Source organism: Schistocerca piceifrons, chromosome 7 (genome assembly GCF_021461385.2).
Source record: "Schistocerca piceifrons isolate TAMUIC-IGC-003096 chromosome 7, iqSchPice1.1, whole genome shotgun sequence".
NCBI classification, from domain to species: Eukaryota; Metazoa; Arthropoda; class Insecta; order Orthoptera; family Acrididae; genus Schistocerca; species Schistocerca piceifrons.
This window is the reverse complement of record NC_060144.1, coordinates 7,085,588-7,109,777: the sequence shown is the minus strand read 5'-3', so window position 1 is coordinate 7,109,777 and position 24,190 is coordinate 7,085,588. Positions and strand designations below refer to the sequence as shown.

General features: G+C 43.3%; 1 protein-coding gene across 1 annotated transcript in view; it reads right to left on the bottom strand.

Annotated features, from left to right (window-relative positions):
• LOC124804990 overlaps positions 1-24,190 on the bottom strand; it is a 358,660-nt gene that overhangs the window by 310,056 nt on the left and 24,414 nt on the right. Inside the window, exon 3 of the mRNA XM_047265383.1 lies at positions 7,070-7,321. Coding sequence (XP_047121339.1) covers positions 7,070-7,321 — 252 coding nt within the window. The remainder of the gene's footprint in view (positions 1-7,069; positions 7,322-24,190) is intronic.

The window sequence follows — 24,190 nt, the reverse complement described above, 5'->3', positions numbered from 1 at the left end:
TCACAATGGAGTAACATCTCTGAAATGAGGAACTCCAGACATTGTCCAGAAAGTTCTAAAGAAGAGAAAAGTGGGTGCGAGCACGGACAAAAACGACGCACGGACGCCGGCCGCGACTTGATTGCGCGAACAGTTGCTTTCTGGGGAAAACCTTCACCGGTGACGAAACTTCACGTACGAATCTTCCACAAAACGACAGAGTACAGAAACTGAAACAAAGATTGGACTATTTGACGATTAACCGTCGTTGAGGGCAACGTGACGTGCGAAATGAACAACATATCAAAGCAGCCCTTCTCTGACTGTTTCAGTTGGTTGAATGAAACGTCTGCGCAGTGTACGCCAGCGGGGAGAGACTACGTAGAACACCTGAAGGAGCATAAATCACTATCTTAAATTTTCTTTATTTTTTATTAATCCTGTGTCGAATATTTTTTGACCAACGGGTACTTTTCCGGGTTAATATGCGTTACCTTCGAGAGTGTCTGCTAAGTCATGTTATTCAGCATTTCCGTGGCGCTCTACCGCAACTCAAAGAAAACCAGTGACCATCCGTGCTGGCCTTCTTTATATACGGTCAGTGTTCCCTGCTGCTCCTCTTCGCCGTTTCTTCCACAACCAGTGTTCAAAACACCTATCTCCAGATCAAAATAAACCAGCACTTTCGCTACTTTGGCTACGACAGGAATACTAAGTTTTAATTGTTAATATCGTCTACAGTCATACGGGAAAAAAAGCGAAATCGAATTTCCATTTCTCTTTATCCCTCGATAGTGATATAACGCGGTTCAAATTTTCAGTAGCATTTATTTCATACTTTGTAACAAAAATCTCGAGGGGAATGAAATGGACAAGGGTCGCACTGACGGACGGCTACAGCCGTAAGTGAAACGCCGCTACCGTAGCCACGTCTGCAATCGGGAACCCAAGGATGGCGAATGTGAAGTAAAAGCACCACGTGAGCTCCGAGAATGCGTAATTGTGGCGCTAGTGCTCTTGTCATGTATACATCAGATGGCGGACCTATTGTCTACAGGAACATATCACTGGTGGATGGTCGTAAGGAGAGGATTTCCGCTAGGTGTAATGACTGACAGCTCTCTTTACATGTGGGGAAAGGTAAGATAATGCCGATGACAAAGACAAAAGAGCTGTTATACCCAGCTCATCTCTTACATACATCAGCTGACAAAAGAAAAAAATGAAGCACCTGGACGTGGTGGAAGAAACGAAAAGAAATTTCGCCGGTTCAGAGGGTATGTGATTTTTTGTTATTCAGTGGTTACAAAATAGAGTGAGTTTCACACAGGACTTGGCAGTATAAGCCCACTTGTCAGTACGATATTGTGGCCACTCTGGTCTGGAAGGACGCACTATTTCGGATGAGAAGGCTGTCTTTGAGCCGTTGCATTCTCTTTCATAGCGAGTCCTCTATTCCTGGAGTCTGGCACCGGGGTAAAGTTGAGGTCGGAGCTGATCGCACAGAAGTTCTATCTGGAAGTGTTCAGGGGTTCTCGCTTACCACGGGAGTATCTCGACATAATGCAGAGAGTTCGTGGAAACAAGTTCCGTAAGTGGACGGCCACTGGCCTGTTGAAAAGTAACGCGTCGCAAGTGTCGCGTGAGAAGTAGTGCACGAGGGTGGAGTATGTGCGTGACGTACTGCTGTACAGCCAGAGTGTTCCTAAGGCCATTACGGCAGGAGTAACACCGGTCGAAGCTCTCCAAAACATTGGAAGAATCTCACCAGGTCGCCGCCATACTCGCTGAACACAACGTGACGCCATTCATGAGCAGTCCACGCTTCCCGGTCGCGGCACCTCTGCGAAAGCAACCGTCTTTGTTGTGGTGTTACCGGCACACACACACACACACACACACACGTGCCACCATAGTCCCCTAGTCCAGGTGCGGCTAATCTCTGACCAATGGTGCGAGATGGCACAGAAAGCAGCAACCAGTCCGCCACTTGCTCTCGGATGGCATCCGCAGATTGAAGGCGATCCTGCCCTGCGGTGGACAGACGTGGCTGACGAGAACCTCTACGACGAGTATGCCTGCCGTTCCGCTCTGCAGCTGCCCAGTACATGTTTACTCTCACAAACAAATGCCCTCGCAAATCTGGATCTGTAAGATTCGTCCGAGGGGCCAAATGAGGCTCCTAACAAACTACGATTGGCTCACACGTGTACCGGACAATTCTGTGTCGTTCAGTGTTCACTCGACACCTGACGCTATTCACGCCCCTTGTGTATCCTACAACGTCTTGTAACAACACTGAACACTAACAAGACTAAAGCACGCTGGCGATTGTCCTGCTTGGCACAGTGAATTGCAAATCAACTTTTCTGTCGGGCAGTGTCTTTAGGGATCGTACCACAAGGCGACACGAAACTAAATGAACACGTGAAATTAGTAGTTGCGTGTTCGAACGGAAGACTTAGGTGTGTTGGAAAGGTTTCGATAATCTCTCGACGCATCCGCGAAGGAAACCGCTTACAGCGTGTCTGTGCAGTACTGCTCGAGCGTTGGGGTCGTCAGTCGACAAGGCAGATATCGAAGCTATTCGTAGACGCTCTGCTAGAATCGTAACATGTCAAATATATCCAATAGTAAAATTTAGCACAGATCGTGAGTAGTATTTTTCACGATTTTCTCCATTATTTTGGTCGTAGAATTCTATTTGCTGGTACGTAGTTTTAAAGTATTTATTTTGAAAACAGAAGTTCGTCAGTTACACTTTGTATTTCATTCATCTATATATTTTTTCGCGACTAATTTTGCGGTCGCAGACCGTGTTCGTGTATGTAGCCAAGATGTCGAGCTGCGATCTGGCTTCATGAGAAGTCGCAGGTGGTGGCGGGCCCAGCTCGGCAGCTGGGCTGTACACGAGAGTGAGCGTCAGCACCAGGCAGGCGCCGCCGACGTTCTGTCCTCACTATCCGCATCACTTCCGACGCGTGCACGCCTTATTGCCTACGGGCTTGCCTCCGCGGCGACGGATTTATCGCCGATTCGTCGCACAGGCCACCAGGGTGCTGGGATCTCCATCATCCATCCTATTCACCGATTAGGCTACCTATACGAGCAGCGGCATCGTCAACGTTCACGGCAGCCACCTGTGAGCTACGGAGAATCCGCGCGGTACGGTCGCATCGAACCGCCAGCGCGAGTTCAGTCTCCTCACGTCGGCGGCGACTGCTGGCTACAACCTCGTGGCGCCAGTCGTCCTTCCACGCCGTCTCAAAGGCGAGGCACGCCTGCACTTGCAGCAGATGACCCTGGCTTTCCGGGCGGAAGACGTGCCTTTGGCGCTACAAGGCGTGACGCTGCCCCAGCTCACTGCTCTCTCCAATGTCGAACTAAAACACTGCTGCAAACATAACGTGTGTTCTCATCCACTGACGCCTGCGCTCTCAAACATCCTTTATTTCCACCTTCAAGTGGTGTACGTTCCTCGGGATGCATTACCAGCCATACATCTATACGACCTTTTTCGCTCCTTCTTCTCTCGCGGATAGTTTCCTGCAATTTGTTTTCATTTTGTGGGATCTCCATGGATACAACGTATGGTTGTGAAACTTTTGTTCCCAAAATAGGTGCTGAGGGAATCTGAGACGCTTCGGAAGAACGAGTTTGGTATCGAGAAACTCTGTTGGGTAAATTTAATGGATGCGGAATGTAGGAAGACGATACGGTAATTTTACTACTCAGCCGCGTGTCTCCGCGTGTCTCGATGTTAACAAATTTTTCTTCTTCAGAACGCTTTCCTTGCCATTGCCAGCCTACATTTTATATCCCCTCTACTTCGACCATCATCAGTTATTTTGCTCCCCAAATAGCAAAACTCCTTTACTACTGTAAGTGTCTCATTTCCTAATCTAATACCCTCAGCATCACCCGACTTAATTCGACTACATTCCATTGTCCTCGTTTTGATTTTGTTGATGTTCATCTCATATCCTCCTTTCAAGACACTGTCCATTCCGTTCAACTGCTCTTCCAAGTCCGTTGCTGTCTCTGACAGAATTACAATGTCATCAGCGAACTTCGAAGTTTTTATTTCTTCTCCATGGATTTTAATACCTACTCCGAATTTTTCTTTTGTTTCCTTCACTGCTTGCTCAATATAGAGATCGAATAACATCGGGGAGAGGCTACAACCCTGTCTCACTCCCTTCCCAACCACTGCTTCCCTTTCACGTCCCTCGACTCTTACAACTGCCATCTGATTTCTGTACAAATTGTAAACAGCTTTTCGCTCCCTGTATTTTACCCCTGCCACCTTCAGAATTTGAAAGAAAGTATTACAGTCAAGATTGTCAAAAGCTTTCTCTAAGCCTACAAATGCTAGAAACGTAGATTTGCCTTTCCTTAATCTAGCTTCTAAGATACGTCGTAGGGTCCGTATTACCTCACGTGTTCCGATATTTCCACGGAATCCAAACTGATCTTCCCCAAGGTCGGCTTCTACTAGTTTTTCCATTCACCTGTAAAGAATTCGCGTTAGTATTTTGCAGCCGTGACTTATTAAACTGATAGTTCGGTAATTTTCACATCTGTCAACACCTGCTTTTTTTGGGATTGGAATTATTATATTCTTCTTGAAGTTTTGAGGGTATTTCGCCTGTCTCATACATCTTGCTCACCAGATGGTAGAGTTTTGTCAGGACTGGCTCTCCCAAGGCTGTCAGTAGTCCTAACGGAATGTTGTCTACCCCCGGGGTCTTGTTTCGACTTAGGTCTTTCAGTGTTCTATCAAATTCTTCTCGCAGTATTAGATCTCCAATTTCATCTTCATCTACATCCTCTTCCATTTCCATAATATTGTCCTCAAGTACATCGCCCTTGTATAGACACTCTATATACTCCTTCCACCTTTCTGCTTTCCCTTCTTTGCTTAGAACTGGGTTTCCATCTGAGCTCTTGATATTCATACAAGTGGTTCTCTTTTCTCCAAAGGTCTCTTTAATTTTCCTGTAGGCAGTATCTATCTTATCCCTAGTGAGATAAGCCTCTACATCTTTACATTTGTCCTCTAGCCATCCCTGCTTAGCCATTTTGCACTTCCTGTCGATGTCATTTTTGAGACATTTGTATTCCTTTTTGCCTGCTTCATTTACTGCATTTTTATATTTTCTCCTTTCATCAATTAAATTCAATATTTCTTATGCCACCCAAGGATTTCTACTAGCCCTCGTCTTTTTACCAACTTGATCCTCTGCTGCCTTCACTACTTCATCCCTCAGAGCTACCCATTCTTCTTCTACTGTATTTCTTTCCCCCATTCCTGTCAATTGTTCCCTTATGCTCTCCCTGAAACTCTGTACAACCTCTGGTTTAGTCAGTTTATCCAGGTCCCATCTCCTTAAATTCCCACCTTTTTGCAGTTTCTTCAGTTTTAATCTACAGTTCATAACCAATAGATTGTGGTCAGAGTCCACATCTGCCCCTGGAAATGTCTTACAATTTAAAACCTGGTTCGTAAATCTCGGTCTTACCATTATATAATCTATCTGATACCTTCTAGTATCTCCAGGATTCTTCCATGTATACAGCCTTCTTTTATGATTCTTGAACCAACTGTTAGCTATGATTAAGTTATGCTCTGTGCAAAATTGTACCAGACGGCTTCCTCTTTCATTTCTTATCCCCAATCCATATTCACCAACTATGTTTCCTTCACTCCCTTTTCCTACTCTCGAATTCCAGTCAGCCATGACTATTAAATTTTCGTCTCCCTTCACTACCTGAATAATTTCTTTTATCTCATCATACATTTCATCAATTTCTTCATCATCTGCAGAGCTAGTTGGCATATAAACTTGTACTACTGTAGTAGGCATGGGCTGCGTGTCTATCTTGACCACAATAATGCGTTCACTATGCTGTTTGGAGTGGCTTACCCGCATTCCTATTTCCCTGTTCATTATTAAACCTACTCCTGCATTACCCCTATTTGATTTTGTGTTTATAACCCTGTAGTCACCTGACCAGAAGTCTTGTTCCTCCTGCCACCGAACTTCACTAATTCCCACTATATCTAACTTAAACCTATCCATTTCCCTTTTTAAATTTTCTGACCTACCTGCCCGATTAAGAGATCTGACATTCCACGCTCCGATCCGTAGAACGCCAGTTTTCTTTCTCCTGATAACGACATCCTCTTGAGTAGTCCCCGCCTGGAGATCCGAATGGGGGACTATTTTACCTCCGGAATATTTTACCCAAGAGGACGCCATCATCATTTACTCATACAGTAAAGCTGCATGCCCTCGGGAAAAATTACGGCTGCAGTTTCCCCTTGCTTTCAATCGTTCGCAGTACCAGCACAGCAAGGCCGTTTTGGTTAGTGTTACACGGCCAGATCAGTCAATCATCCAGACTGTTGGCCCTGCAACTACTGAAAAGGCTGCTGCCCCTCTTCAGGAACCGCACGTTTGTCTGGCCTCTCAACAGATACACCTCCGTTGTGGTTGTACCAACGGTACGGCTATCTTTATCGCTGAGGCACGCAAGCCTCCCCACCAACGGCAATTTTCGCCGTTTTACTATTCAGTACCCTCAGCATATGTCAAACATATCGTGCAAAAATTTGCATATAATGTCGCCGTCGAGTGGAGTTTGTTTGACATCGTCAAATGGAGTATGTTGATGTCGTCAAATGGGGTATGTTTGACGAAAGTGTATGTAGATTTCTGCGTGACATACTTGACATGTGGGAGGGACGGTGCACTGCACTTGACGATAGCTCTATTGACCAAATTGCAATAGTGGACATAATTAAGAGACAAATGGCAAAGAAGCCGTCATTTAGAAAGCTCTTACCTTGATCGGCAAGAGCCGTGCCCAAAGAGTCAAGGTGCCGGGTTCAACTCCAGAACATATAAAATTTTAATCTGCAAGATCATTTCAAAACAGCATACAATCCGCTGCGGAGTGAAAGAGCTTTTCTGGAAAATTATAATTTATTAGAAGTGAGTGGAGTCGTGCTGGTTTCAGTGTTCATGCTTTTATCAGTCCATAGGTCAGTACTTAAACTAGTAAGTGAGGTGCAGTATTTGCAGACAGATTTAGACCCAGAACCATAAACGGTGTTAGTGGGCGTTATTAGTGTGCTAGACGCGCTGTCGGCCACCGGGTGCGCCGGTGCTGAGGTTGGTGCGGTGCGCCGTGCCGTGCGCCGTGCGGTGCGGTTAGTGTGTGAGGCACAGGGGCTCGGCTCACCCTCCACGATGGTAGGCCCGAGTTCGAACCTCAGGCGGCCCATGCGCCCAGAGCTCGCATTAGTCGCCGGCTGGCCGACTCTGCCGCCCACAACCTGCACGCACACAGAACACAACAAATACACTGCTGAGGCGCACACAACACTCACAAAAATACACTCATTTTCATAAAATTCTGGTCGCGCCGGATTAGCCGAGCAGTCTAAGGTGCTGCAGTCGTGGACTGTGCGGCTGGTCCCGGCGGAGGTTCGAGTCCACCCTCGGGCATAGGTATGTGTGTTTGTCCTTAGGATAGTTTAGGGTAAGTAGTGTCTAAGCTTAGGGACTGATGACCTTAGCAGTTAAGTCCCATAAGTTTTCACACACATTTGAACATTTTGAACATAAAATTCTTGTGGGTTGTCTACCGTGTCATGTCGTAAAATGTACCAACGTTTTGGCCATTTACAATACCTGCCTTCAAGTTGGTGCATTTTACGACTTGATGCGGTCGACAAGCCACAAGAATCTTATGGAAATTGTCTCCTGCCGCAAAAGCCTACGACGTTACAAGTATGCTTACGTTGCTGTATTGGAGAGTAAAATAACGTGTACTTTTGTTGTGTACATAGTTCCGTGTAGTCAGTACGTACACAACTTTCCCACTAGAGCGCGCCCTGCTAACCGCAACAATGCAGGCGCAGCGCTCGTCCGTCTCCGCACTACGAGATGGCGCTGCCTTAGAGACGGACCAAATTCTGCTTCCGCCGATCCGCGTATTAATATGTAACGCAGCCAATGAGATTGCTGCTAACGTAGAACCTTTTCTCCTCGCGGATCACACTCGCGCAGTGATACCTGAACGCGCGAGGTATTATAACGAGTGTACAGACGTCCGATTAGTCAGTCTGCATTTGTCTGCACCAGTCTGAAATTTGTTGGCATTAGTCTGTACCAGTCTACATTTGTCTGTACCAGTCTATAGTCAAGTTTCAGTCTGCGCCTAATGAGATTATCATATTCCTGTACATAGCCATGAAGAGAAATGTATAGACACTTTGTCAAGTATCAGAGATATGTGAGAATAAGAGTAAAGTACCAAGACCAAAGGAACTTCAGATTGTCAATTGTAAATAGCATCCAGAATCAAGTTACGTAAGGTTTATGCTTGTTAGTATTTTAATAAATGTGTGTGAAAATTAATCAAGTTCTGTTTAAAGTTGGTCACCGTCAATCTGCTACTCTAAGCGTGCAAGTGGCATTTCTATCGTTTGACCTAACGGCAGAAGATAAACACGCCATGATAAGACCACGAGACATATTGCTGACACTCGCCTACTTCGTTAGAGCGACAAGTCAAATAATCTGATGGTGTGTGTACCTAAGGTCTTACAGTACGCACACCACAACGTTAAATGATCTGTTTGCATCAAAACACCTTTTTTACCTTCGATAATCTTTCCTGGAGTGGCGCTCACAGTCATATAAAACTTTTTAAAAGAGACCGTTGTAGAGTTCGACCGCTAAAATTATTAATTTGTGAAGTTGAAGACTAAAATTTAGCCCTCTGACCATTTTTAAGTGGAACATTTCAGCTATTTCCACGTGAAAATAGCAAAATGCCGAAATTCCAATTGTAAATAAATAATTTTAATATGAAAGGCGATCACGATATCTTTTAAAAAAGTTTATTACCCTCTTAGTTACTTAGAAGACCCCGTTTCACTCACAAACAAACTTACGATGACCTCTTCTTTAATATAAAGCTTCTCAGGCAAGTTCTGAAAATAATGTGAGAGCCTGGAGACTGCAAAAGACAAATTTAGCCTTTGCGGAGAATTTGCTGAGAGTAAGCAGCCTACAGGACATAGAATGTGAGATTCTTCATGTAGTGAAGAAAGGTACAAAAAAGACACTACCAGAAATACTGGTTTTTTGGTATGGAGAGTAATCACGAACTTTTACTCATCACATCGGAGGAATGAAGTTATGTAATTAATTATTCCTTTGGCTGCAAATATACGGCTACAGCCCTGTTACACACTGAAAGCACGCCGCCACAGTCCCGTAGCGCATCGCCAGAGAAGCCGAAACAAAAGAGCGTAGCCCACTGACACAGTGGAGATTTTGTTTTCTCTTGGCTCTTCTAGCCGCGTGATGCCGTACTGTGGCCTGGCAGTTTCACTGCTTACCGGAACTGCACGCTCTTTTGTGCAAACAAATAAAAATAAATTATACGTAACTAAAAAATACACTCCTGGAAATGGAAAAAAGAACACGTTGACACCGGTGTGTCAGACCCACCATACTTGCTCCGGACACTGCGAGAGGGCTGTACAAGCAATGATCACACGCACGGCACAGCGGACACACCAGGAACCGCGGTGTTGGCCGTCGAATGGCGCTAGCTGCGCAGCATTTGTGCACCGCCGCCGTCGGTGTCAGCCAGTTTGCCGTGGCATACGGAGCTCCATCGCAGTCTTTAACACTGGTAGCATGCCGCGACAGCGTGGACGTGAACCGTATGTGCAGTTGACGGACTTTGAGCGAGGGCGTATAGTGGGCATGCGGGAGGCCGGGTGGACGTACCGCCGAATTGCTCAACACGTGGGGCGTGAGGTCTCCACAGTACATCGATGTTGTCGCCAGTGGTCGGCGGAAGGTGCACGTGCCCGTCGACCTGGGACCGGACCGCAGCGACGCACGGATGCACGCCAAGACCGTACGATACTACGCAGTGCCGTAGGGGACCGCACCGCCACTTCCCAGCAAATTAGGGACACTGTTGCTCCTGGGGTATCGGCGAGGACCATTCGCAACCGTCCCCATGAAGCTGGGCTACGGTCCCGCACACCGTTAGGCCGTCTTCCGCTCACGCCCCAACATCGTGCAGCCCGCCTCCAGTGGTGTCGCGACAGGCGTGAATGGAGGGACGAATGGAGACGTGTCGTCTTCAGCGATGAGAGTCGCTTCTGCCTTGGTGCCAATGATGGTCGTATGCGTGTTTGGCGCCGTGCAGGTGAGCGCCACAATCAGGACTGCATACGACCGAGGCACACAGGGCCAACACCCGGCATCATGGCGTGGGGAGCGATCTCCTACACTGGCCGTACACCACTGGTGATCGTCGAGGGGACAGTGAATAGTGCACGGTACATCCAAACCGTCATCGAACCCATCGTTCTACCATTCCTAGACCGGCAAGGGAACTTGCTGTTCCAACAGGACAATGCACGTCCGCATGTATCCCGTGCCACCCAATGTGCTCTAGAAGGTGTAAGTCAATTACCCTGGCCAGCAAGATCTCCGGATCTGTCCCCCATTGAGCATGTTTGGGACTGGATGAAGCGTCGTCTCACGCGGTGTGCACGTCCAGCACGAACGCTGGTCCAACTGAGGCGCCAGGTGGAAATGGCATGGCAAGCCGTTCCACAGAACTACATCCAGCATCTCTACGATCGTCTCCATGGGAGAATAGCAGCCTGCATTGCTGCGAAAGGTGGATATACACTGTACTAGTGCCGACATTGTGCATGCTCTGTTGCCTGTGTCTATGTGCCTGTGGTTCTGTCAGTGTGATCATGTGATGTATCTGACCCCAGGAATGTGTCAATAAAGTTTCCACTTCCTGGGACAATGAATTCACGGTGTTCTTATTTCAGTTTCCAGGAGTGTATTTACTACTCCTTTTACGTAAAATACCAAGTCATTTGCTGTTAAGAAACTTTTTCATTTTTGCAACCGCTTCCATTCACTGAACATCCTCGGGTGGCAGGAATATTTTGATCCGTAGGAGAAAAAATAGAATAGAATTTGGTTTTATGAAAATTGTTTGCGAAACTGTTTTCATATGTACCAAATCACTAGGCGAGGTTCTGGGCAGATGTCACCTAAGGATATCTACTGAAGTAGCCAGTAGTGGCACCTGAAGCATTTCTTATCAGAAATTGAGGCGGTGATTTATATGTGCCTGACGGTATGAATACCTATCGCCACGTAATGTGTAATATGCATAAAGTTATTGCGTATGTCAAAGAAAGGCCAACTTAATTTTAAATGAACAAACACAGTTTCCTTTGTTCTCTGTTACATTAAGTTTCATAGATGTAAATGTGAGTTTTTAAAAATTGTATGAAATCCGTTTTTACATCTACTTCACACTTCAAAATGCCATGATTTTCGCACCTGAACTGTAGGAGGAAGAAGGAGATTTGAATACGTCCAACAAATAACTGAGATCGTTGGAAGTAAAGGCAACTTTGAGATGAAGATTAAGGCATAGTATAAGACTTACGACCTAAAAAAAAAAAAAATTGTGTGAGTTCCATTCGACAAAGCTTTTCCCCCTCGTTATTCAAGAGACTTATGTCTCGCCCCGATGAAAGACCTGTCAGTGCGGCTATGAAGGTAACATAATAACTTCCTGTAGAATACAGGCAATGCGGCAGTAGTAGACTTATGTGATTTGTCTACATAAGTATAAGCGGCTACTGCACCGGAGAGTTGTTACATCACAAGCAGCTGCCTGACATACGTGCAGTGACTCACCTGCCCTGACAACCCTGCACTCTAGCTCTGTCCACAAATGGCGACGCTAGTGAATCGTCGTGCAAATCATTCGAGGGAACTATTCAGAACAACAGCAGTCGGGGGTACGCCACATTAGTCCCTAGAAGGTAATGGTTGAAAGTTCGCAAAATGGAAAAACTGAAATTGTGTTTGGAAAGACCGGAATGAGCGACGGGATTGTTTGACCGCTGTCCCGGCGCTACGTCGTTAGCTGGCAGTTGCCTCTGTTTGCCAGAGGCATTAGTCAGTTAGCGCTCGGCTACTGGCTACAGCGCGCAGAAGTCTAGCTCCGTCTGCCCGCGGCACAAGTCCTCGGACAGAGCACAACGGAAGCATCCCGCCGGGACCGACTGGTTAGACCTCCAGTTGTGGACCAGTTACAGCAATGAGAAGGTTTTTAAATAACGCCTCGAGGCATGGATATTCGGATCTCTTAACTCAGCACCTATGAAAGTAAATTATTACACGAAACATGCCCAAATAGCATAGGTCGCAAAATATATCACACACAGTGGATATTGTACATACATACTTGGCAACAGTGAATAACGATCGATTCGTGTGTTAAATACACATTCTGTATATGGATAATGAGGTTACTTGTTCACGTTAGAATACCTCTCTATAATATTTCCTTCTTTTGCGGTGAGTATAGTGCTAAAACTAATAAACAGAAGCAATGGCGATGCTTTTGTGTATACTAAAATCCTCACTGACGAGGTGAATGTGCGAAATCTGTGGAATGGACACCCATTTGTAATAATGATTGTCGGGATTTCCTGAAATGTTTTTACAGGCAATAGAAAACAAACGATTATAATCGTTCAACATTGGCTAGACAAACTCTCGAAGTTTTGTTCTACTCTACTGTAGCTAGTTGTCACATTTTACGGTAAGATAGCAGATATAGCAATGTTTACAAAACGGGGGCCAGCTGAAAACAGTGAGCGTTCTGTACTCTTGAATATCATCATCAGTGTGTTACCACTGTCCTGCGCTCTTCACGAATGAAACACGGGAAGGAATGTTGTAAATGTGATCATGTACATGACACAAACACGACAACAACCTGTGGCCACTGTCTACCGTATCTTCCTTCGCCGTCGGCGCTGTCGTTGTTGCAGTGAAGCACCGTATTTTGTAGATCAAATTAAGACTTGACGAAGATCTATCTGAACGGATAGAAATAAAGGGAAATGAAACTGTAGACAAGGTTAAGACTACTATTGGATCCCAGCCAAATGAAAATATCAATGAGCACCTAAGTAGAAATGATGAATTAATTAAGCTCTTCACTAGCGAAATTCAGAAAATAAAAGACAAGATAGTTGATGAGTTACCTAAATGGTAAAAGGAAACCAATCATAAATTGGCGGAGTTAGAACGAAAGTCATCACAAAATTTGTTGACAGAGGACGAACGTTCGGAGAATAGGTCGAAAAACAACCGAATACGAAGTACAGTTGTGGTGAAAATTTGCATTGGGAAGTTGATGATTCGGTTGCTAAAGATGATGATTCTTTTGGTCAGCGAGGATATTTGCCTTCTTTAAAGGTGGAGAACAGCATTTTTAAAAGTAGACAATTCCCAACATTCTCCACTGAATTAACAACCTGCATCCGAAAATCTTTATCAATAATTTCAAAAGAATATTTCCACGTAGCTGGTCAGAACACGACCGACTTCAATTTATAGTATCCAAAACTACCGGAGAAGCTGCATTATGGGCCGCCGAAGTAAGTGAAAGTTGCCATACTTGCGCTGAGTTTGAACAACTTTTTTTGGCTAAATACTGGTCGTCGAGAAAACAAGAGAAATTAAGAAAAGAGGTTTACCAACCTGAGTATTTTAACAGTAAAAGGAGTACTTTAAGGCAATATTTTGAAATGTACATAAATAAGACACGTTTTTGGAGTGATCCAATTTCTCACAAGGAAGTGATCAGAATTTTGAAGGGAAGGTTGCCCATAAATACACGTGAAAAGTTAATAAATGTTCCTGACCACAATGTAGAACAATTCTTGTCGGTGATAGACTCTATAGATATGATTATGGAAGACGCAAGACAAATGAGTGGTAATCAAATGTCGACTCACACTCATAGTAATACAAATAATTATAATAATAATTTAACGTATGATAATAATAATACCGAAAACCAGGTCAAACCCGCATCACAGGAGCGTGGACAATCTTCGTCCTATTGTTGCAATAAAAACAATGATTATAATAAATATAGAAGAGATACTTACTGTGCTAGAGGTAAACCTCGATATGGTGACGCGAATGTGCATAGTAGTGATATTAATAAGAGTAACAGGTACCCAAGTGATGAACCCAATTGTATTCGACCTTGGGAAGATAATTCGAAGCATAATGTTCATCGGCAGGATGGAACAAATGCCTCGAGTCCTCATCCAGCACAAGGAGTTATACCAATGGGCGAAGGAGCCTCCAATGTGCGACGGGGTGAATTCCATAACTCGGATCATACTGTACGGATTGTGGAAGTTCGTGAACCCCCACCGATGACTCAACGAGATAGATTAAACTAATACCAGTCACCAAATGCCTTCCTAGGATGACTGGAAAGGAGAAGGAAGGCAGGCATCAATTTGAACTAAGAGTATTAAGGTACAATAATGATCAGGATATAAGGAATGAATTAATTGAAGAAAAACCTGAAGTTTCTAATAAATGCGGACAAATTTTACAGGCAATAATTCCAACAATTATAAATAATGTTGATGTTGAAATATTAAGTGATACTTCAAAAAATGGCTCTGAGCACCATGGGACTTAACATCTGAGGTCATCAGTCCCCTAGAACTTAGAACTACTTAAACCTAACCAACCTAAGGACATCACACAACACCCAGTCATGACGAGGCAGAGAAAATCCCTGACCCCGCCGAGAATCGAACCCGGGAACCCGGGCGTGGGAAGCGAGAACGCTACCGCACGACCACGAGCTGCGGACAAGTGATACTGGAGCGACTGTTAGTGTCATGACGCTGGACTGTTTAAAACAGATAAGCCGAGGGGTAAAAATGCCCACTTTTCCTATCACAGGATGTACCGTGTCTGGCGCGCTCAGCGCAAAAATGCAAAAAGTTGTGAAACAGGTACGTGTCGACGTTACAATACAGGGGGCTCAAATAGAAAGTACATTCCTGGTTGTTCCTAAAATGACAGTACCATGTATCTGGGGTCTGGATTTTTTATGTGAGACCGGTGCAATCATTAATTTAGCGAAAGGTGAATGTATATTTAATTCCAATGGTAATGTTTTGACAGCCACCCTTAGAAAGGACCGAGTAATTCCAAATCAATTGTGTATGAATCTAATAGTAAAATATGTCAGTATTGATGATGAAAATGTGTATGATATCTGCCTTATTGAATGTTCTGAAGAAAATGGATAAAATGTCATTGCAGGAAAAGGTGTTAGAATCAGAATATTTATCTGTTATCCAAAGGGACGAATTGTACTACTTGTTGAAAGCATATCAGTCGATTTTTAGTAAACGTCCTGGTATAATAAAAGACTTTGAATACCATATAAAGACGTATGCACATAAACCCTTTTGTCGTACTTCCTATTCTATCCCATGGACAAAGAAAGAAGTAGTCAGAAAGGAAATCAATAAAATATTAGACTGGGGTATTACTGAGCCCTCAGATTCCGAATATTGTAACCCTCTTGTGGCGGTAATTAAACCCAATGGTGACATCAGATTGGCGTTGGATGCCAGAGAGATCAATAAGGTCATTATACCTGTACAAAGGCGACCGGAGAATCTAGAAGAGTTAGTACAAAAGTTTTGTGGTGCCCGCTTCTTAACTTATTTGGATATGCGTAGTTCATATTGGCAAACTAGAATATCGAAAGAATCTCGAAAATATACTGCATTCGTTTTTCTGGGCCGAAGTTACCAGTTTACCGTCATGCCATTTGGGTTGAAAATAAGCGGTGGTGTTTTCATATCGGCATTAGATACCGTACTGGGTAGAGAGCTTTTGAATGAAGTTACTTTATATGTGGATGATTTGCTAATTGCTTCTGAAACTTGGGAGGAACATTTGGACTTATTAAGAAGAGTTTTTGCGAAATTTTTGGAATACGGAGTTACTGTAAATTTGAGCAAATCCAAGTTTGCTCATAACCAATTGAAATTTCTTTGACATATAATTACTCCTGAAGGGATAAAACCAAATCCTAAAAAGATGGATGCAACTAACAGATGTGCTTATCCAAAGAATAGAACGGAATTAAGGTCATTTATCGGCTTAGTTTCATTTTTTCGACGATTTTTACCCAGTCAGTTAGGAAGCCAAGACTATTTGTTACGGCTGTTAAGAAAAAATGTCATGTGGAATTCCGGATGCACGCAAGCTTTTGATAACATCCGCAATGCTTTGACTAATGCTCCACTGTTACATCATCCGAGACTTGATCAAGATTTTTATATTGCTGCGGATGCTTCTGAAACAGGATTGGGTGCCACTCTTTTCCAGATGGACAATCCAGAAGATATCAGTACCATCAAAATAATTGGGTTTGCCAGCAGAACACTCTCTAGCTGTGAACGTGCGTATTGTACTACTGAATTGGAAGTATTGGCTGTGGTCTGGTCCCTTAGAAAGTTTCGCTATTTTGTATATGGAAAGATCATTGTATTCTGCGACCACAAAGCTTTATCTTTTATTTTAACACTTTAACAGGAAGGATGTTCCATTCACGTTTAACCCGGTGGGCCTTGCTACTGCAAGAATATGATATTACGCTCAAATACATCAGAGGGAAAGACAACATCATAGCCGATGCTCTTTCAAGACTACCGAAAAGAAAGAATGATGACGAGTGTGAAGAACGGACTATTGGCTTTAAAGTCATGAATTTATCAAGGCAATGTTGTGAGAGGCAGATTTGACAGCTATGTCGAAGTCTTCCACAACTGCAAGAAGATGATAAGTTGTAGAAAGCCATTAGACATGCTGTTGAAAGCAAAACGCTAAGTCACTCTCAAGAACAGTATCAATTAAAATCCGGAATATTGTATCGGAGGAAGGATGAAGAAGATGTTTGGAAAGTTTGTGTTCCAAATAAATATTTAGAATCACTAGTATGGTACACTCACTTGAATTGGGGTCATTTTGGTGCCGCTAAATGTACAGCCAAAATAGCACAATACTGCTATCATCCAAATTTGGGACGTCTAGCTACAAATATTCTTAAGAAGTGCAAAATATGTCAGAAGGCAAAACCCATAAACTATTGTCGGAAGATAGAATTACATCCGATCATCCCACAACAACCTTTAATGTTGGTGTCATGTGATGTCTGTGGGCCATGTCCCATGACACGTGGACGGTTCAAATATGTTTTGGCTTTCTATGGTCTCTTTTCAAAATATTTGAAATTATATCCTTTGAAAAATCTCCACGTTCGACCCATGTTACGCAAATTTATCAACAACTATATAACTGATCTCAGCAAACCTATAATGATCTTGACAGACAATGCTGCTTATTATACAAGCAAAGTATGGAGAGACACTATGAAAGAACAAGGAATCCAGCACATTTAAATCTCAAGATTTTACCCTTGTGAAAATCCGGTTGTGAGAATCTTCCGAGAGTTAAACCGATTTTTACGGACGTACATATCCAAACAACATTATAAATGGATCGACCGGATTTATGAATTTTAGAAAGTGTATAATGACTTACCACACTTATCGACAGGTTATTCACCTAACCAAATAGTATTTGGTGAAAGTATTGTGCCAGAATGGATGAAGAAATTACCTGCGATAGAGCAAAAGATTACCAAGAAAGAAGGTATGGTGAAGAAGGTCTACGAAAACCTGAAGCATCAAGCACAATTGAGAAAAACCCGTTTTGATAAAAATGTGAAGAAAGTAGTCACATATGATGTAGGGGAAGAAATTTTATTGAGATATCACCCAAAAGCATCAACCAGGAAAAGACTGAATAAGAAATGGCAATATTTATATACAGGTCCATACAAAGTAATGAAAATACCTCATGAAGGGAGCTACCTCCTGGCAGATTGTGATACTGATGTAATTAAGGGCTTGTTCCCTCACATAGACCTGAAGAAGTATTATCAATAATGAGCAAAATATAGATTCAAAAAACACTGAATGATACCAAGACTACACTCAGAGTGGACTAAATAAAAGCACCAGTGGATAAATATGTACTTATACTAACTTACAAAGAAAATTAAAGAATGTACCGACGATTTCCATGAGATACCTTCTTGGTATCAGCAACAATGACGACGCTGAAATACGATATATCCTCTCACCGAACAGCGAGGATGGATGATTTAAAGTGGAATTAAGAGGAAAAGAAAAGGACCAAATCCTCACTGGTTAAACAAGTGGCCTGATAAGGGTTTTGGCCTAGGATGCCAATCGTCGAACCCGGCTGTGTTCCCTGCTTTGCACAGTCGCTTGAAGAACTGAGGGCTTCAGCCAAGGAAAAAACTGTGGAGTGAATATGAAGTGATTAGTGCGAAGTGTTTCTAAGACAACCTATAAACAAATGTGGAATTTAGTTAAGTACATTTTGTCTAGGCCCATTAACTCAACTTAAATATTGTAGAATGTATGTACTGACTTGTTGAGTGAATCTGAGAGTGAGCGTATTCGCGGAAACAAATACCCTCTCCTGTCACGGTACACAAAAAAATAAGCCTGTTCTGTCTGGAACCCTCTTCAAGACATCACAGTCTGGGGGCCCGAGCATCGGACTCAAACTCGACTATTTGTTTCGAAAGCTCTTCTATCTGGGCGCTAGCACTGAAACAGCTGCTTTCACACTTAACCATCCTATTGGACAGGCCATCATAACTCTTCGAAACTACCTCATATTTCTTTTCTACGTCATGAAGTTTTCCCATTAAATTATTATATTGCCTTTCTAAGGTGTTAGAAAACTCTACATCTAGTTCTCCAAATTTCGCATTTAATTGAGTCTCCCAGTCCGCCTTTAATTCTTTCTTAGTATTTACCAGTTTATAATCAAAGGTGTTCAGTTTGCTTTCCAGAGAATCCATTTTAACTTCTAATGAACCAAATTTGGCCTCAAATTTTTCATTTAACTTATGATTGTCCTCTTTTAATTGCTTATTATCTTTTTCTAGTGAACCAAGTCTTCCATTCATTACACCCATTTGAGTATTTATTGATACCAGCATATCAAACATTTTTTGATTAATGTTTCCATTTTGAGGATCAACTTGCTGATCTACTTCCGAAACCTCAAGATCTGTATGTTCTCCCACGCTGCTTACCTTACTTATCATTGTATTTGAATCTCCTAACGGCTGTAAATCAATAACTGTATTACTATCTGTACATGCCTCCTGCCCCAAATTGAGCTCATGGGATGCATCATCCATATCCTCTTCACTTTCCTCTCTCTCTCTACTCATTACTCTACTCAACTGCAAATTATCATGTATTCTTTTCGTTCGTTTTGACATGATTATTCACTATCAAGACATACACTTATTTTCACTATGTATTTATATATATTTATCTACCAAAATCACAAGTCTCAACTTCCTTTTTTTTATAATTATACAGTTATCTTAATCATACCTGGTAGTATCGCTCACTTTTAGCGATTATTGAAGAATACCTCTTTCATTGGACAGACTCACTGGCTGCTACAATATTTTCCAACTCTAGGGTTCGTGAATCCGGATGACACTCGACTCGATGCAGCAATCCTCCTCGATCAAGCCGCACGTTGTGGCGCCACTGTCTACCGTATCTTCCTTCGCCGTCGGCGTTGTCGTGGTTACGGTGAGACACCGTTATACCAAGAGGAAAGGCGCGTCGATCTTAGAGCATGAGATATGATGACCTTAAGCCATTGACAACACACAACGGTCACGGTAGCACCTGATTCCAGAATAGCTGCAGTAGTTAGGATCTACGAACTACCCCCTCTTCACCAGGTCCCCAAAACTTAAGTCGTAAAGAGATCCCTTCAAAGCAAATTGTCATAACGATTGTCTATAAAGGTTTCGTACAACGAGAAGAAATGTTACAGTTTATGGAACAATAACAGATACGACCAAACTGTCTTGTCTCTTCTGCTTTATTTAACACAACTTCGTTCACAGTTTCATTTCGTATTCACCACTCATTCACCGAAACCCTTTGATGAACAGTTTTGTTTGCTTGACACCAACAGTCAATGATACTGATACAGCTTTTCTCCTTTCTATAAATTGAAGCCCGCTCTCCGCGATATAATTTTTAAAAAAGGTCTGAATACCGCGTCCCTCGTGAGATGCGAATAGACTTATCCCGGAATTGACGGCCCTGTACGTGTACTCAGTTTAATGACCACACTTCGCTATACGCTATTTCGCGTAACTGAATGTCCATTTGTTAGTCTGATTATACACTGTAGCTATTTAAAATTAGCCCCTATATTTTTCACAACGCACAATTAGCACTTCTTTACTTTTTTTTTCTAAGAGTAAACGAAAAAACAGACGCCGTATCATCGGCTTAGTCAGTATAAAGCAAAACACCTTAATATGCCCAATTTTACCTCTTCTTATAGGATCGGCTACCTTACTCATTAATTTACTACATATTATTTCCAATAACACTAAACAGGTATCGCCGTTATATTTTAATTGTATTCAAAAGCATGTTACTGTTATTATGACCGACCAAATCGTAACAAATCGCGCGGCGTGCGTTTTTAACGATAACTTTACGCTATTCAAGTTCCGTTACAGCTATCATGACTCGTAATGTTACAACTGGACGTATTTACATTTATATCACTCTACATCTTCGCAATCAAAGACCTTCACAGAACTTTGAGACTTGTACTTAATTAGGGTTTTGTTTTTTTGTGTTATGGTAGCAGACCTTGCCACAAGGTGCCCAAAAGTCACAGATACAATACACACGTCTTATTAATTGACAGTAATTCATATGGTAATGAAGGTTTAATCGTCCAATACCACAGGCCTTACGAGAATAAACATAAATTATGACCAGTACTTCGTACCTTTTAAATAAAGTACGTCTACTTTCGTAGCAACTTGCTAGTTTCGAGACAGACAGAGGAGCAGCGCGCCAGGAGTTTACCGGCAGACTGATGTGTGTTGATTTATTGCCACGCCTTGACAGTGTGACGTGGTGTTGGATGCTGCATGACTAAATGAGATACGGTTATACCAAAGAATGCTCACAGAAATACATTAACGTTCTAACAGCCGGCATAACGAGAACATATGGTCACGAATAACCATTTCTCGATGCCGCGAAAACGCTTGCACTTAAACACTTTAGTGACAGAAATGTATTGACTAAGAACCAGCGCATTCCAAGGACTGACAATGGCGACACACAAAGAAGTTGGAAAGAAAGCCGGTGAGTTTTTTTCCGCTCCTATGGTGGGTTGAAGAGCGTGAGTACTTCCTTCCGCTGCCCTTCGATCCGTTCTCCCACAAACAACATTTTTTCTGCCGCAGTGCAGGACGGTGGTCGCAATAAAAAACTCTTCCCTTAATCTAGCGAGCGACAGTCGCATTGGTGTAGGCGATAGAGTGCTCTCTCCTTGCTCGCTTCCGGCCATATGGTCACATTTGTGGAAATTATATAATTAACGCGAAGCCAAGTCTTCAATTTCAGAAACCGACCAAAAGCTCCCCCAACAATATCTTGGCACGTAGTTTTTTTTCTCTCTGGTTCATTATGGGAATACTTATAAATACTGATATGACAGCAAAAGCAAAAAACAAACGGATTACTTTTCGCCGTGTGAAGACGTCCGCTCGCAGCGGGAGTAGCCGTGACAGTATGCCCCGCCCCCCGCCGCCCCCACAGGACTGTTACCACCAACACGTTCTCTAGGCAGGCGCCGCTTGTGTAATGGTCGGCTGCGGCTGCTGCCTCTTCTGCTTTATGGACAGGGCTGCCCGCCCTCCATCGCGCACGCACTGCTACGACATTCTCAGTGAAACGTTTGTCGAAGTCACGATTTGGCCTTTCTCTGTACACACACACACACACACAGACAAGCGACTGTTTTCTCAGTGACGTTGCGCATTATAAGCGCCCTGCACCGTGCAACGTTTTGGCACACTGGTTAGGCGGACGTATTCTTCACCTACCTCTACATCTACATTCCGGAGGCGGCACGGCGTGTGAGGGGACGTCACTTCTGGTACCACAATCTCGCTCCCCTTCCCCGTTCCTTTCAAGAAGCCTCCATAAAAATAATTTCTAAACCTCTCCGTGGTGCCAAACGGCTCTCCTGCAGCGCTCCCTGAGGAGTTTGTTCAGCATCTCCATCAGTTCTCGTGCAAAGCACGCCACCGTTCGTTGGTTCTTCTTTATCTCTTTTAGCAATCCAATTTAATAAGGATAATTATCAAAGAGGTAGAGGTATCACATCTTTCGCAGCTGTATATTACGCAGGAAGAGTTATGAACAAAATCATTATTTTACGCACGACATACTAGCAGGAGTGCAATGAAAAAAAAAAAAAAAAACGAAAGTTCTCCGGTTCTTCTAGCAGAAAGTTGATGTAATCATCAGATTCTCAGTGCAACATTTCCATTAACAGTTTTTCACGCGTATATTTCTCTCTCATTTAAACAATTTCTTGTCCAAGCGTCTTGTTTTTTTCTTGTTGATGTTGCTCTTCTTTAGACACAGTGCCAGAATCAATGTTAGAAATGCTTTAGCGACATTCGTAGCCATTCCCACTAGCGCCAAAATATATCATACACGAAAAGCGTCTGTTTCAAAAGTAAGGTTAAATGGACATGCTTTGTTGCTGCACGTACGGTCTGTCTGTGTGGCCCGTCCGTAGCCCATTTGACAGATAAATTTGTTCTTTTACGAGGGTCTCAACAAAAGTTTCATGGTTCATTCGAAGAAATTTGATGCGATCATCGAGTTCTGATAGTAATATTTCCTTTAACAGATTTTCATTGGTAAATCTTTCATTTTAAGCCACTCACTTGACCAGCGTCTTGTCTTCAAACACAGGGCTAAAGTCAACAGTAGGATCGCTTTCTCTGCATTTGTGGCCACTTTGACTGCTGTAAAAATAGTCACGAACACGAACAGCATCTGCTTCAAAGTGAGGTTAAACTGAGAAATTTTATTTGTACGTGTCCGGTCTTGTTTGACAAATTCGCAGCTACACAAGGGTGCGTTTGCCAAAAATGTTTGCTCATTTACAGGGGCCTTAACACCGACCTTGCAATTTTTATAATTTGGTGTTCAGCGTACTACACGCTATACGAAAACGAGTGGCTGCGACAGCGCTACCTAAATTATATTCCTTCAGTTCGTGGTCTAGTGCTTAACGTTGCCGTCTCGAGACCAGTCTCCAACCTGGCGGCAATTACCCCCTGAGGGGTAAAATTAACTTTCCTGAGGGACAAAAACAAAAGGGTTTAATAGTCCAGAATGAGACTTTCAATCTGCAGCGGAGAGTGCGCTAATATGAAACTTACTGGCAGATTAAAACTGTGTGCCGGACCGAGACACGAACTCGGCACCTTTGCCTTTCGCGGGCAAGTGCTCTACCAACTGAGAGCACTAGCTCTGGTAGAGTACTTTCCTGCGAAAGGCAAAGGTCCCGAGTTCGAGTCTCTGTCCGGCACACAGTTTTAATCTGCCACCCCCCAAGTTTCGGGTTTAATAGCGTTTCTACTTACTTTTTTTACTTTACGTGTGGCAAGGGCCTTCTCGACCATACACCTGCTCTATGAGTAGTGTTTGTAACGAAACTAAATTAGTTTTAAAAGATCATTTCTGTTGTCAGTGTTTCCTAATATTATGTAATTGCTGGTTGAGCGGCGGTGAGGAGAAGGAAAGGAAAGGGAAGGGATTTTCGCGGAACTGGCAACGAAGAGTGAAAATGTGTGCAGCACCGTGACTCGGACCCGGGATCTCCTGCTTACTAGGCAACTGTGTTAACCACTGCGCTCCACGCACACACACACACACACACACACACACACACACACACACACACACGGTGTTTAATAGAAATGCGCGGAATATCTTCAGTACCCTCCTCTGCTGACCTACACTCCCATCTACCGCATCTATCTGAAATCGTGTCCATGCACGCTAATATCAGATTCCCGCTGGAGTTTGAACTTAAATGTCCGTCCGAACTGAAGGAAGTAAATTAATTGCTCATCGATGCGAATCAGTTTTATGAATGTGTGGTGTCCGTTCTTTTGGACATGTCCGAAAGGACATTTTGTAAGCCTGTAATAGTGATTACCTTGTGTGTATGAACGTCGTCTTCCTCACATAGTCCAACCACTACATACATGCTTTGTACTTTGTCCCATGGATCTATGATAGTAAAACTGAGAT